At 40.9% G+C, this 13,982-nt stretch overlaps 1 protein-coding gene across 1 annotated transcript in view; it reads right to left on the minus strand.

Annotated features, from left to right (window-relative positions):
• RFX7 (regulatory factor X7) overlaps nucleotides 1–13,982 on the minus strand; it is a 50,108-nt gene continuing 36,126 nt past the window's right edge. Inside the window, exons 5-9 of the mRNA XM_032122707.1 lie at nucleotides 13,551–13,667; nucleotides 11,667–11,751; nucleotides 10,786–10,993; nucleotides 8,237–8,532; nucleotides 1–7,329 (exon numbers count right to left, since the gene is read on the minus strand). Of these exons, the coding sequence (XP_031978598.1) occupies nucleotides 4,018–7,329; nucleotides 8,237–8,532; nucleotides 10,786–10,993; nucleotides 11,667–11,751; nucleotides 13,551–13,667 (4,018 nt within the window). The 3' untranslated portion in view covers nucleotides 1–4,017. The remainder of the gene's footprint in view (nucleotides 7,330–8,236; nucleotides 8,533–10,785; nucleotides 10,994–11,666; nucleotides 11,752–13,550; nucleotides 13,668–13,982) is intronic.

A 13,982-nucleotide genomic window follows, 5' to 3' on the forward strand; every position in this document is an offset into this window, starting at 1 on the left:
TTTTAATATAAAATGTTTTTATTGTTTTTGAAAACATTTAAAAAACAATTTTTGAGCACTTTCAATAAAAAAAATAACTGAAATGCTACTGCAATATTCAACTACTGTAGTTTCAGCAGTACAACAGACAACAAAACACTGGGGAAGAGGGGAGAAACTGGATTTCCTGCACTAAATGAAAATGTGGAACAGGGATTTTTCTTTCCTTACGGTGCAGTAAATAAAGCACAGTATAGTACAAGACTATTATATGATCCTCAGATGCACTGCACAAGAAACGCTTTCCTTCTTTTCAGTTCGGAAGTCAGTGCTTATTGCAATTATTTGCAAATTATTTACTTCATGAATTCTTATCATGATAAAATGATGCAAAAATGTTTTTCAACACCAGAACAATAAAAAATAATCCAAGAAAGGAACATATTCAACAATAACTAAGCTGAATTAGTTAACATAAAAAAAGTAAATAACTTGTGAATAACTATGCTCACCTGGTTAACACTGAACCAGCTTCAATACAGCAAAAGAATAAAAAAAATAAAAGTGGTTACAGGAATATATCTAGTACTGTACAAGATTAAGTCATTAACACTCATGCACGTTTTGTGATCATGTATTAACATGGTGAAGCAAACTAAACTTAATTTTTCCTGCTGCAATATTCTCATGTAAGAGAATCAAAAATAGAAATATCTCATTGAGATCAATGCACATTGCTACATAAGACAATTTCACCTGTCACTTTTAATGACATTTTGCCTTTTAATAATGAAACACATTAAAAAGTTTTTTTTGTTGTTTTGCCTTTTTTTTTTTTTTTTTAAATCTGTGGGCCGTATTTGTTGCATTTATCCTAAGGAATGTGCCTGCCACAGGTTCAACAGAATTTTAGTGCAATATATGAACCCAGAAAGTTTGCTGGACTAACCAAGCAATCAAATTTAAAGTGTTTGCTGCAATACTGTACACAGGGTACAAATTCACTAGTTTGTATACTTCAAAAACTGCTATCAAAATAATTTATTTCTTATGTTAGTAGGAAGCCAATAATGTAAACAAGGGGTCAGAACTGTCTCAGATTTATAGTTTTGGAGTATCTGACAAAGACAGGCTTCCATTTGTTAGGATCACAGAATTTTCCTTTGGGTATTGCGTACTTTGGTGTGCAGTAGTGCTCTGTCTCAATGTATCATAAAGAACTAACTAGCACTAAGTACAGGGACCTAACATTAATTATAACACCAACACACAAACATCTCTAAAATGATACATACCAATGTACAAAGCTGTGCCTGTGCCTTGGATTTTACTTGAAACAATTCTTAACGAATTTAATACTTTTAAAATTAAACATATATTTGCTTTAAACTCACTGATTATAGAATATTTCTGCTAATTAAGTCACATGTTAGGCCCAATGTAATGCTTGCATTTAAAGATACTTTTAAATGCACTTTTAAAAACCTTTGGTGATGGCTGCATAATTTAGAATGCATCAACATTAAACCTACTCTTGCTTTTGTAAGAAATCTTAAAAAAACTAGTAGTTAGGCTAAACCTTCCTTCCCCCAAGCCCCCCTCAGTGTCAGTGTCAGCGACCCGAGGTGAGGCCAGCTCGCCATGGAACACGGGCTGCTGAAGCACCCGGGCAGCTCCTCCCGCAGCGCTGCCACTGAGTCACAGAGTCACACAATAGCCCAGTTGGACGGGACCCTCCCCCCTTCATCGAAGCAGGTTTCACCTATTCACAGTAGTGCTGGCACTTCACACAGGGTCGGGAAACAGAAACAAAAAGGTGCTGAGTGTCTCTCAGACCCATCCTCCCACCAGGGTGAGAGTATGTTCAGCACATCTCTGTCAAAAGGCCATGGGCAAGTACAGGATTCAAGCCCTGCCTTCAGCAACTTTAGTCTACAAGAAAAATGGTTCAAGTCTTACTGACAGACACCTGGCAGGACAACAAGCAGAAGGTTACTATGCAGCTTTTAGTCTCCTCCCCATTGCCTTGGAAGAATCACTTGGTCTTAAAGCAAACCACGTTATCGCAATATCCTTGTGCTTCAAGGAGGGATCAGAACTCTCCAAGTTTGTTCCTGATGAAGTGGCAAAACTTCTCATGCAAGCACAGTGAAATCAGGCCCCCATAAGGTGCTATAGCTTGGCACAACTGTTTGTCCCTGCAGAAGAGGCCATGAACTGGTGATGAATTGGGGCAAGGGCAAGAGAAGCCATGATATACCAGCACCTCCAGTGCCAATGCAGCAGCACAAATTGAATCAGCACTGACAAAAAAAATTGACTAGTACTGGGATCTTGAGTCATTTGCCAAAACTGAAGAAACAGAAGACCACTGAGACACTTAAAAACACCAATCACATGAAAAATCTGAGCATCTTCCCCTTAAAGAAATCTAGGGGGGGCTCACTGCATCTCCCCCTTCATAAACTGATGACCACTCATTCAAAGAAACGTAAAAGAAGAAAATTTTTCCTGCTCTATTTTCTACTTTGATTACAGGAAAAGTAATCCATTTTATACTAGGCTTAAGGGACGATATTGTAGCATACTCAGTGCACCACTTCTTTTGTAAAAACCTGCCTTTGCAAGTCCTCCTTGTAGCATCAGGGCCATGGCTGGTTAAATACCTCTCTTTTTTGACCATTAGAGAGATCCATGTGTGCCATGCTGATAAAATAAAAGGTCTTTTTGGTTTGAGTGAACTAGTGAGGCAGAAGTCTAATTCTCATTTTCTAGAGGGGCAGCAGGTTTTTTATCTTAAAAAAATAAAAATTAGACTCATCAACCCTGTCAAATCACTTTTGAAAATGGAATTCAGGCTTCTAAAACAGTAAGTACTTTTAAAAGAAGTTTTACCAAAAGAAAGAACACGTCTTACTGTGTATCTGTAAAGTGCCTGGCAGTATTATGGCTCTATATGAAATGTTTTTAGATTAACCGTATTTTCTAATATTTTAATAATCTTTTGTTTGAGAGAGAGTGAGCAAGAAAGACAGAAAGGCTCAACCTACCGAAAGAGAGAGAAAATAACATCTTCCTACACCCTCCACTAGGTTAGGAAAGAGCAAACTTAAAAAAAAAAATAAACCTTTAGAAACAGTATTTTAATGAGCTCCAGCAGCTCTCTATTAAAAAAAAGGAAAAAAAAAAAAAGAGGGAAAATATCATGTTCCTTCTCTAGCATTGATAAACAGTACCTATCACTTTAAAATAGGGTGTTATGCCTAGATTAAATCTCAGTGCTCAAAATATTTTTGCATTAATTTTACCTAATATAAAAACATTGACATGAGAACTAAAATATCAAGTATGTCATGAATATTAATGAATAACTACATAGATTTATTTCTCTTAAATAAAAAAATTTAGTGCATCTTTTTCCTTGATCATTCCTGTTAGCTTTTCCCATCTCTGTGTTTTACTGGAGATGCCAGTGGCACCAGTGCTACAGAGATTTCCCGAAGTTCACCATGAAGCAGTGCTCCAGACAGCTACACAATGATCAGGCATCTGCATGTCACCTGGTCCACTTGTACCCGCTCCCCACCACCTACCTACCTGCAGGCACCCTGCATTGCAAACCTGGATGACAAAGGTCAGTAAAGATCACCTACTAAGAAGTAACTACCAATACAAAGTATGGAAAGCCTACTAAGGAGCTTGAATTAAAACCCTCCCAAAGCATCAACCAGAGCTGTAATCACTGGCTGCCATTAACCACTTCTTTATTTGCTAAAACAAGAAATGTTGAATGGGAAACACTCCAAAATTCAAATTTTAATACTGGCTCTTTGATAGCCTATCAGCTTCAGATTTGTTTAAAATTGGTAAGACTGCCTTTTCCTTACTGAAGAATGAGCAAACAGGTACAGCAAACTTTTTTCAAAAATGCCACAATACATAGCAAGTGTTTCTGCTGCGGGAGGCACTTCCATTAAGACAAATACAATACGTCTGTCTTTTAGATACAGTGTGCTACATACATATTATAAAACAAGATTAACCCAACATTTCAACAGCAGGATGATCCTTACTCTCCATCCACTCAAAACCTGAAGCAGTCATTGAGTTAATGGATTCATTGCAGATTTGTTGAAACAAGGGGTCATTTTTTAATTCCTCCAGTGTAGCATCATCATCTTGTCCCTGCTGACGACCTGGATCAAACAGTAGATTTGTGTCTAAAGTGTTCAGATCGTTAATGCTGCCTGAGAGCTCGGAAGACAACCTGATGTCGCTGGGAAAGACAGATGCAACGTTATTGAGATCTGATGCCACCTGATTCACCAGCTGCTGGTTTGTTGGCAGACTGTCCTCCCCTAAAAGGTCTTTTACAGTGCTGCTAAAATCTAATTGCTGCTCTCCGATGTCTGATTGTGCTTGGTTATCTCCAGAAGAAAAACTGATCTGATCGGTGCTGCTATTTTTTGTGAGGTAATTTGGTGTTTGGAATTCATAAACTGAAGTGCTGGAATTGATCATACTTTGTGGGTTGGCACTAGGAAAAGCAGTGGATGTCTCCAAAATCTGAGTGAGATTCATCCTGGCTGTGTAATTTGAGGGCATGTTGTTCATTCCCAAACCTCTCACTGCATCATCGCTATCAGAATCAAGTTTGTTTAACAACACATTGGTTATTTTTTTAGTGTTTGTTTGTTTCTGAAGAGACGGGAAGGCCGTCTGCATCATCACAGTCAACGGGACTGACTGGCTTCTCTGTGCTATATTATTGGCACTGGTGTCTGCATGGATATTAGCAAATACATTGTGAACTTCAGGAGTCACTGGACTTCCAAAAGGTGTCAGATTAGAGCGTGGTATATTTGACACAGGGTAAACAGTGCTTCCACTGAGATTACGCTGGCGATGGACAGCAGGGCTCACACTTCGGCATCTCAGACTGTTGTTGAGAGATGAACCAGTTCCTTTGCTGTCCAAAGGAGCAGGAACAGCAAAGCCCTCCTGCTTGGTAGTGCTACTGACAGGGGCTGCCTGGTGCTGCACAGGTGAAACAGGAGTCACGCGACCGAAGTGAGTGTCATGGTGGCGCGGCTGAGACTGGTATGACTGGCCGGGAACTGCAAAAGCGTGAGGTTTCCTGAAGCGATCTTCCACCAGCTCCTGGTAGCTCGTAAGGATGCCATGGTTTGCAACCGATGAATTACTAACCCCACTGTAGCCGTTATTCATCCACTCGAGCTTGGTTTTGTCGGGATGGGTAGCCATAGGCCGCTGCATTGGCTTCACAGGGCTACTTGATATGATGCTGGCATCATGGTAAGCCATACTGGAGCTGATGGGAGTAAATGCAAATGGGTTTCGGCATTCCACAGGACTTGGAGGGACACTACTGCTGCAGTTGGAATGGGGCGTGCCAATGGGTGTGTGCCGGCTGCTTCCTAGGGCACTGTCTACAGGAGTCGTCTGAGCCAGTCTTGAACAAGGGCTCTCTCGAGACATGGTCTGAGATCCAGCAATCATTTCGGAGGTGGGTGTTGGAGTCGGGGTGGGGGTGGGAGTTGGGGTGGGGGTGGGGGTGGGAGTGTGAATTGGAGTGCTGTTGTTATGGATCGAATGGTAAAAGTGCGTGCTGCTTGGATGAGATGACACAGGAGCTCCTTGAGCTGTGGCCTGACTCTGAAGTGCCATTCCTAGACAACCACCATAAGGATGGGAATTATTCATGGACATTTGCTCCTCCATGAGCACCAGCTCCTCCACAATGCTGTCCTGGGTAAGGTCATCATCAAATGAAAAGAAATTTTCATTTGACTGAGGGACTGTATGCTCAAACTCTTTCAGCTCAGACTGCAGAGGTAACTGATTTGAAGACTGTGCTTGTATTTGATCCAAGGAGTCCTGGATCTGGCTCTGTAACTGCTGGCTGTACACATCCTGCTGTATACCTTCGCAGTGCACCGGCTCCCACGCCGATTCCTGTAAGTCACTAGAGCCAGAGTGCCCAGCAATAGCCATAACACTGATATCTTGCTGCTGATCACAATTCACAGATGCAAAGTCAGAGGTTTTGGTGATATGGTGCCACGTATTTGGGTTAAAGCTGCCATCAGATTTTGAATCATTTTCTATGATAAACAAGTTTCCTTCCAATTTTACTTTTATATCTGGAGATGATGCTGATGCAAGCTGCTGTTCTAAAGCAGGATCACAGGTATTTAAATTGGTGCTCAGAGAAAGGTCTGTTGCTAAGTTTGCAGCAGCTGCAGAAGGTACAGATACTGTCACAGGTACCTTGCCGGGAATTTGAGCAAGTGTTGCTGTATTGTCACTGTTAGCTAATGATCCAACCTTCAGAGCCTTCTTAACATTGTTAGCTTTTTGACCCTCCACAGCATTACCAGTCGAAAACTGCTCCACTAGTGGTTTCTTTACAGGTGGTAACTGGGAATCCTGAAGTGTGGAAGGTTGTCGCTTTCTTGGACTTTTAGTGCATGTTTTGTCTTTAATCATAGACTCACCAGTAGGAGGTGAACTGATGCTGGTGCTGGACAAGTTTTGACTGGCAACTGTGAGTTTATGAGTGCTTTGATTATTGCCTGCTGAAGAAACTGGCGTGATTTCATTAGACTGTGTCTTATATTTGGTCCCTGCTTCTTCAGCTTCCTGATCACAGCCCTTACCTGGTTTTAGGTCCATGACATCATCTGTTGAAACCTTCAAGGCTGCAACCTCAAAATTAATTAGCTGTGCAGGAGGCAGGTCAGGGGTTGCCTTTATGGATTTAGACACGTCAGAGCTCTCTTGGCCCTGCACCGAGTTCTCATCCAGCAATGCTTCCGGTTCCGTTTTGATCTTGACTGCAGGTGTGGCTACAACAGTACTAGGCTTGGATCCTGGAGACTGAAGTGAAACAACAGATCCATTTTTGATCTGTGGACCAGTCCTCCCTTCTTCCACTGCTCCTGCACTAGTGCTAACTGAAGGCGACTGTTTAACGGGCACACTACTGCTGCTCGGGGCAAGAGATATTGCTGTCATTTTCACCACATTTAAGGAATTCACATGTGGAGCTGGCACAACAGTCTTGATTGGGCTACTGGCAAATAGCACCGTTGTGGGAGAGCGGATGGTGAGAGCACTGGTGTTTGCTGGCTTCGGTAAGATCTGCTGGTAGCGATGCCGGGCAGAGCGGTCACCAACAGGGCTGGCAGGAACGTTCTGGGGAGTCTTTGGTGGCTGCTTGACTGATTGCATGTGCTGAGTGACCACCTGAACATTGAGCGGCAGGACCTTGCTATCAGATGATCCCATAGGACTTGGAGATGTCACCAATTGCCTGGTCCTTGGCACCTGTAGAGAGAGAAAAAGAAAAGGTGTGGCAATGAAGCAGGAATTCCCCAAAGCCCACACACCACCTCAGCCCTAAGCATTTCAAAGGTGAGAAAGACAACACAGCTCAATACACCAAAGCTAGTGCATGTCAGTTTGAAACAAAATAAGCTCCTCTTCTTGTCCAAGACGATTTCTATTTCTCTGCCTAAGGATTGGCAGTCAGACACATGCCTCCTATTTTTAAGGTGTGAGGCACTGGTCTACACACTAGTCTGCTCTTCTGCTAATGAAAGGGTCGTTCTTATACAATCCTTCACCACCTGGGACAAAAAGACAGACATACGAAGGCTAAAGAGGGGAGGATGTGTTCAAAATACTGCTCATTGTTAAGGTTTCAAAAGTGATTTAAATACAAACTCACTATCAGGCAGAAGAACTGGCTTACCTATCAAAATGAACAGCACAGTGAACATCTTAAAACCAAATAACCTTGCTGTGCTCCCCAGCCCAATTTTGTATGACTGAAAGACAAAAATGTTCTGTACTACAGAAATTCATTCAAAATAAAATTGCACCTGTCACTAAATGCACTGGACCAATAAAAGGTAATTTAGATTCCATATTAGGGTCTCAGTAACCCACACAACTGGTGTCAGCTCTCTCATCTGGTTAAACTTCATCTCAAGGCTCACTTTAATGCCTTCAGAGATGAACTTGGCCTATGTTATGTGATCAGAATTCTGCTGCCTCTGTATCAACCCTGTAACTAATGTGGTACAACACAGCCCAGACAGAGAAGCATCAAGGCACCCAAGCCTTTGAATGGAAATTGTTCTTCTATCCCACTGACATCACTGCTTAGGTACTGGCAGTGTACAGCAATTTCATAGGGTGGATTCTCTAGAGAACTGCTGGAGAGCATTACCGGTATGGGGCTGGGGACAGCAGCCACAACAATGCCAATAGGTGGAGGGGACAGAATGGCAGGACTTCCATTAGATATACTGGTCACACCGTTGGTTGCAGCGCCTTCTGTTTTCTTTACTGGAGACTCTCCTGGCAAAGGAGACTGCAGTTTCTGTTCTTGCTGCTTCTTCTGGATCTTACGCTGCAGCTGCTGCTTAGCATCAACAGGAGATGGCAGAGTTTTCACTTGTGGTTGAAAGGAATTACTTTCAGCAGTAGGTATAAAAGCTGAGGGCTGGGGGATCCCTTTTATTCCTGAAAACAAAAGAAGGAGAATGAATTACGACCAAACATACCCTGTCCGCTGTGGTGTTGCTTCTGTCTCTAACAGAGAATACATAGCAGGCATCTCCAAAACCATTCTGAGAACACCTCCTCCATGAGGTGCTCCCATCCACTTCATGCTTAATTCTATTCAGCTTCAGTTTATTTCCACATTTGTGGCAAAATCTCTGTCTGTTAGACAAGCTGGGCATTAGCTGCTAAAATACTTTTAATGGGCCTCTTGTTTCTAGTACTGTCAAATGGCAACGTGTGTCAGCACAATCTGAGCCCGGTGCACTTCACTGAACTGGCAGCAGAGGGCGGCGGGCACGTTTCAGATGAGCCTTTAAAATCCATCATCTGCCGTGGTTTTGTTTTGTTACCTCTGCTAAGGCAGCTTTAAATGAAAAATGTTTCCAGAAAGCTGTGGGCCTGTGTCACAGAGGAGCAGCTCTGAGCAGATGACATTATCTAATGGCCAAGGCATTAAATACGGTGCATCTAATATCAGAATGGATCAAAGCCTCTGTGTTATCAGGGATAATGGTGAAAAAAGGGCAGTAAGAGAAGTGTTCAGGAAAAAAAAAGAAAAAAGATAAGAAGAAAAAGTTGAAAAAACAATGAAAATTAGAACAGAAGAACATTTTTTTTTGGAGAAATTACTTCGCTGATCACATAGCAAGCAAGTGCTGCTTTCAGGGAGAAAACAGAGAATTAGTGTCCTCTGTGCAGCCAGTAATAATTTCCCTTACAAAATCACATCACATTTATGATCTTTTGTTTATTAACAGTCAAGAGGATTAGCGTGCTCTTTAGAGACCAAATAACCTTGCTGAAATACCCCTTTAGAAATGCTCCAATATTGTTTCATTTACACTTTGAGGTTACACAGCTTTAAAGTAACTCCTAATTATAAATGAATCAACACCATTTTACTACTTTACTAGTTTTACTAATACTAATTTTACAATACTAAACCAAATTGTTTGGTTTTAGATGCCCAGCACATGCTTGGCAACTGTGGTCTGGGACCCCACTTTCTCAGGAGCAGTCTGCATGTACCACGAGGGGTTGAATGTCACAACACATCTCCACTTTCACAATTTCTTCTTCACAGAGCAGTGAAATGCCCAAATATATTGCAATTACTGGCACACAATTCTTCTATATGGGCAAGCAATACTGATAAGAAAAAAACCTGAAACTTTTCTTTGAGGGTAAAAGTTTGCTTTTTCCTCAGTTAATGCACAGAGACACTGCAGTTCCCTGCAAGAGGAATGGAAATATTTTGTTTGCCATGCCAGGAAGAACGTCTTCTAAAATGACTATCCAAGCCATAGAGGCATGCACTAGAAGTAAGTGCCCTTTTCCTTGAAGGAAATCATCTTGTCTTGAAGGAAGTGAGGGGGAGAAGCTACGTGAATACACTGAGTGTCCCTTCTAGCAGCACAGCAAGCAGAACCAGTGTAGCCAAGCAATAGGTCACAATAGAGCACACAGGCAGCAAAAAAACCACCCAGCACTGCCACCTGTCAGGTCCAAGTTGGAATAAAGGAAAGAGAGCCGGAAGGAGAAAGGATGTGATCCAGAAGGGGATCATCTGAACACCACTCCTCCATTTAAAATTGCCAGTCTCAAGAGGCTGGCCTTGATCTGAACTCATTTTGCTTGATAGGCCTAAGCAGAACTTCTCAGAGGCAAGTCTGGGGGCATGTTGTGCACCTGCATTTCCCTTCTCATCCTTCGTTTTTGTATCCACAGTCACCAAAACACACTTTAAATGATTAAGCGACCGATTTCGAGCATGCAGAAGGAAACAAACCACAGAAAAAAATCTGCTCTTGACAGAAAATGTTTTCCGAATTAGGGCAAGTTATCAGACAGAAACACAGCTACACGAGCAGTCTGTCTACAAACCAGCATTGTAGCAGCACCAAACTCCTGTTCTAGCCAAGTATATAAATTCAGCAAAAGTACTTACATGCCCTGAAGACCAGGGTCCTCACCAGAGGAATGGGAGGATCATCAACTAAACCTGAGACCAGTGTTGATTTTCAGATCTTTATCCAGACTACCAGCACGAACAGTAATTTGCAGCAATGTGACTAAAATCAGGTAAATGAATGCTCAATGCTCAGAGTCAGTGTTAAAGTTTGCCCTGAAGAGAAGTGCTTCCTCAAAGCAAGCTGTTACTACTCTCAGTAGGAAGATCCCCCATTTCAACATCCAGCATTATCTCATTACCTGCTGGTGCCCCTGCCATTACTGTTAAAGCTGCCATTGACTTGGTACCAATATAGTGACTTTTGACAAGAAAACGAGCCAATTCCAAGACTGTATCAAAAGGCTGGCTCAGCACTTTCTGGGCCCATTCACAAACAAGCCGACAGGCTGCAGAGACGACTTCCTCATCAGCACTTTGCAGCTGCCCAGATGGCTCTGCTCCATCCAACTAAACCAAACAAACAAAGGAGGAAAGGTTACTTTAATTAATAAGGGTCATTAAGGCATGAAAACAAAAATAGAAAGCAAATTATTATCAGAATCACACAAAAGGTTAAATAGTATGTTCACAGTTTTTTTTACATGAAGTTATGAGAATGAGATCACAACATCAATATCCTTCAAAATTAAATGTCTTGACAATAATCTACAGGTTGTTTCCAAAGGCATTATATGGAACTGACATTTCTAGAAGAAAATCACAGACAGAATCCTAATATTTGGACCACCAACAATTGATTTTCCCTGTATCCAGAGTCTTATCAAATCAGTAATCACTGTTACCCAGGAACTGCTACTTTCACTGGGGTATCTCTTCCCTAGCATTGACTTAAAAAAATACAGTAAAAGCAAAAGAGAGTCAGAGTTAAAAACACGTATATGGTGGATGGGAACACTGTGGAAGTCTACTTCACTTGCTAAATTAGTTCAAGAGTATTGCAATTCATTGTGAACTTTACAGAAAAAAAAAATCAAACAATGATTCAGAATATAAGAATCATAAAGAAAAATCTTAAAAGCTGCAGAGATCTTCACTTTGTTTTGAAAAGTTCTGACAGAAAAACAGCATAATAAATGTTAACTTGCAGAAAGATATATAAATAAGCAAATATATATCATACCCCATCTCCAGTTTTATGAAAGTCAAGGTTGGGCAGTGTTGGCATATGCACAAAAGCCTTCTTCCTCAGTCCACTGTAGCAATATGTGAACAACAATTAAGGTCTAAATTGTCTGCTTGTTAGTTGGGGGATAGGAGAGAAGAGCAGTAATTATTCTGATAATCCTCATAAGCTTTAAAAGCAAACTCAACACAGAACTAAGAATTCCTGTCATTAGCATGATCTCACAGCCAGCCAGAATCAAAAGCCTATCAATGGCTGCATTCTTGGCCAGGTCATTGGGCTTCTCCATCTATGCAAAGATGCTAGGTATGATGAATTTCATGGGATGACTTAGAACAAGCACTAAACCACGCCAGGCAATTTCGATTAGCTACTCAATATTCAAATCATTAACATAAATTTGGACTAAACTCTCTTTCTAAAACAAAATGGGAGAAAAAATTTCCAAAAGTTAATCACTACTAAAAAATGCATTCTCGAATTTAGGTTCTACTTTATTTCCTTCTCCTAAAGGACTTCCTCAAACTGGAGTTTCCCAGGACAAGACAAAGTGCCTGATGAGTACATTTCTTCCTACAATTTCACACAATTTTTGAGGCACTCTCTCCTCACTCATGATAATTTTTCTGTAAAAACACAGACATAAAGACCCAGACTTTTTCTTACACTGATCTAATCAAATTGGTACACAAAAATATACTCCCTTTATTACTCGTACTCACTTGTTTATAGGTCTAGAAATCAAATCAGCCTTTTTTTTCCTCTCCACAACATTACTCTGGGAGTTGACACACAGTGTCTTTTTGCCATGACACACAAATCCCTTCCAGGATCACTAATTTTTCACATTCTGTAAACATGTCTGTATTCTGTCCTAGGCCATAGAGCTTGACATTGCTTGCATTAATCTGGATGGAGCATAATTACAGTAAAAGAAATCTAAGGAGCCTGGGAATTATGGTAGGTGTGAGACAAGGTCACACTTCAATCATTCTGAATTAGAAACAGTGGAAATAGAACTTAAAGAGATCCCCTGGGTCAAGCTACAATTACATCATATGATTTCTTCCTTAACATTTCTCTAGCTCTATCCAGAACATGAGTACTGAGTTTTGGATTTCACTACTAGATAATCCAACACTGTATTTTATGAAACAGTTTAACTGACACGTAACTTTTCCATTTACTATGACATGGAAGGTTTTTTTTCCCTCAATGGAAGACAAGCAATTCTGGGCTGCCCGCTAGAATTTAATTCTCTTTTTAAGTGCATGCTTCAAGTGAGACCTGGCAAAGACCAGTATTACAGCACACCCGTATCATTGCTGTTACTTCTTTTGAGTGGTTTTTAATTAGAACCTACAAACACCTCAGTGCCTTTTAGCCTCTTCACGCTCTCCCTTCTCTGCTTACTGCAGCGGCTTTGCCCACCCAGCATGTCAGGACGCAGCAAGAGCCAGTCCTGGGGAATGCAGAAGGTAGTACATTACTTCACCACAGCTTCTAAGGGTTTTCATGGGAAGGTGTAATTCTCAGCTTGGAAAAGAAAAAATTGCTGCCAATGAAAAAAATGGTTTGAAAATCACTAACAATTTTGGTTCCTTTATTCCAGTATCTCTTTGTACTAAATTATAAAACTTTCTGGATGCCTCGCTGCTGTGACAACTGAGTGTCAGAATCTAAATATAAGTACTCGTTTCCAAAGTTGTATCTTGCAACCTAACACTACTGCAATTAATAATTTTTAAAGAACGTTGGAAAAGTGTCGGCATTTTTTATTCAACATTACTTCTACATTTAGCTGGTAGTTAAGCCATAACGACAGATGTTCTCCAAGCAAGTGCAGAACAAGTTACTGAGAAGCGTTCTAGCAAAGGATATTTTGATTTGCCTCTTGTGCCTAGACGACGGGCCTTCATATTTGGAAAGACATTTTTCATGATCTTTCCAAAGTCAGCAGCACTTAATGGGTGGTAGCCAAGATTGTCACAATAGCTCCTGCAACAAAGAGAAAGAAAGCGTGAATGGAATCGAAGTTAATACAAGAGGCCAGCCTACATGCTAGACTCCAAAGGTTTTCAAAAGAAAACACTTATCCCCGTCCATATTTAGAACCACATTTAACATTAATGAAGCTATCCACAACGAATTGAATGCATTAAAAATGTATAAACAGAGCTATTTATACCATAGTTTTTGCCTTGTTCTCTACTGAGTTCAAAGACAAGTCATGTGAAGAAATAACAAGTAGTGGCATTATCTAGAGCACAGTCAAGATTTACTTCCACAATTCAGTTTGAAGCATATGTTTCA

Source organism: Corvus moneduloides, chromosome 13, assembly GCF_009650955.1.
Source record: "Corvus moneduloides isolate bCorMon1 chromosome 13, bCorMon1.pri, whole genome shotgun sequence".
NCBI lineage: Eukaryota > Metazoa > Chordata > Aves > Passeriformes > Corvidae > Corvus > Corvus moneduloides.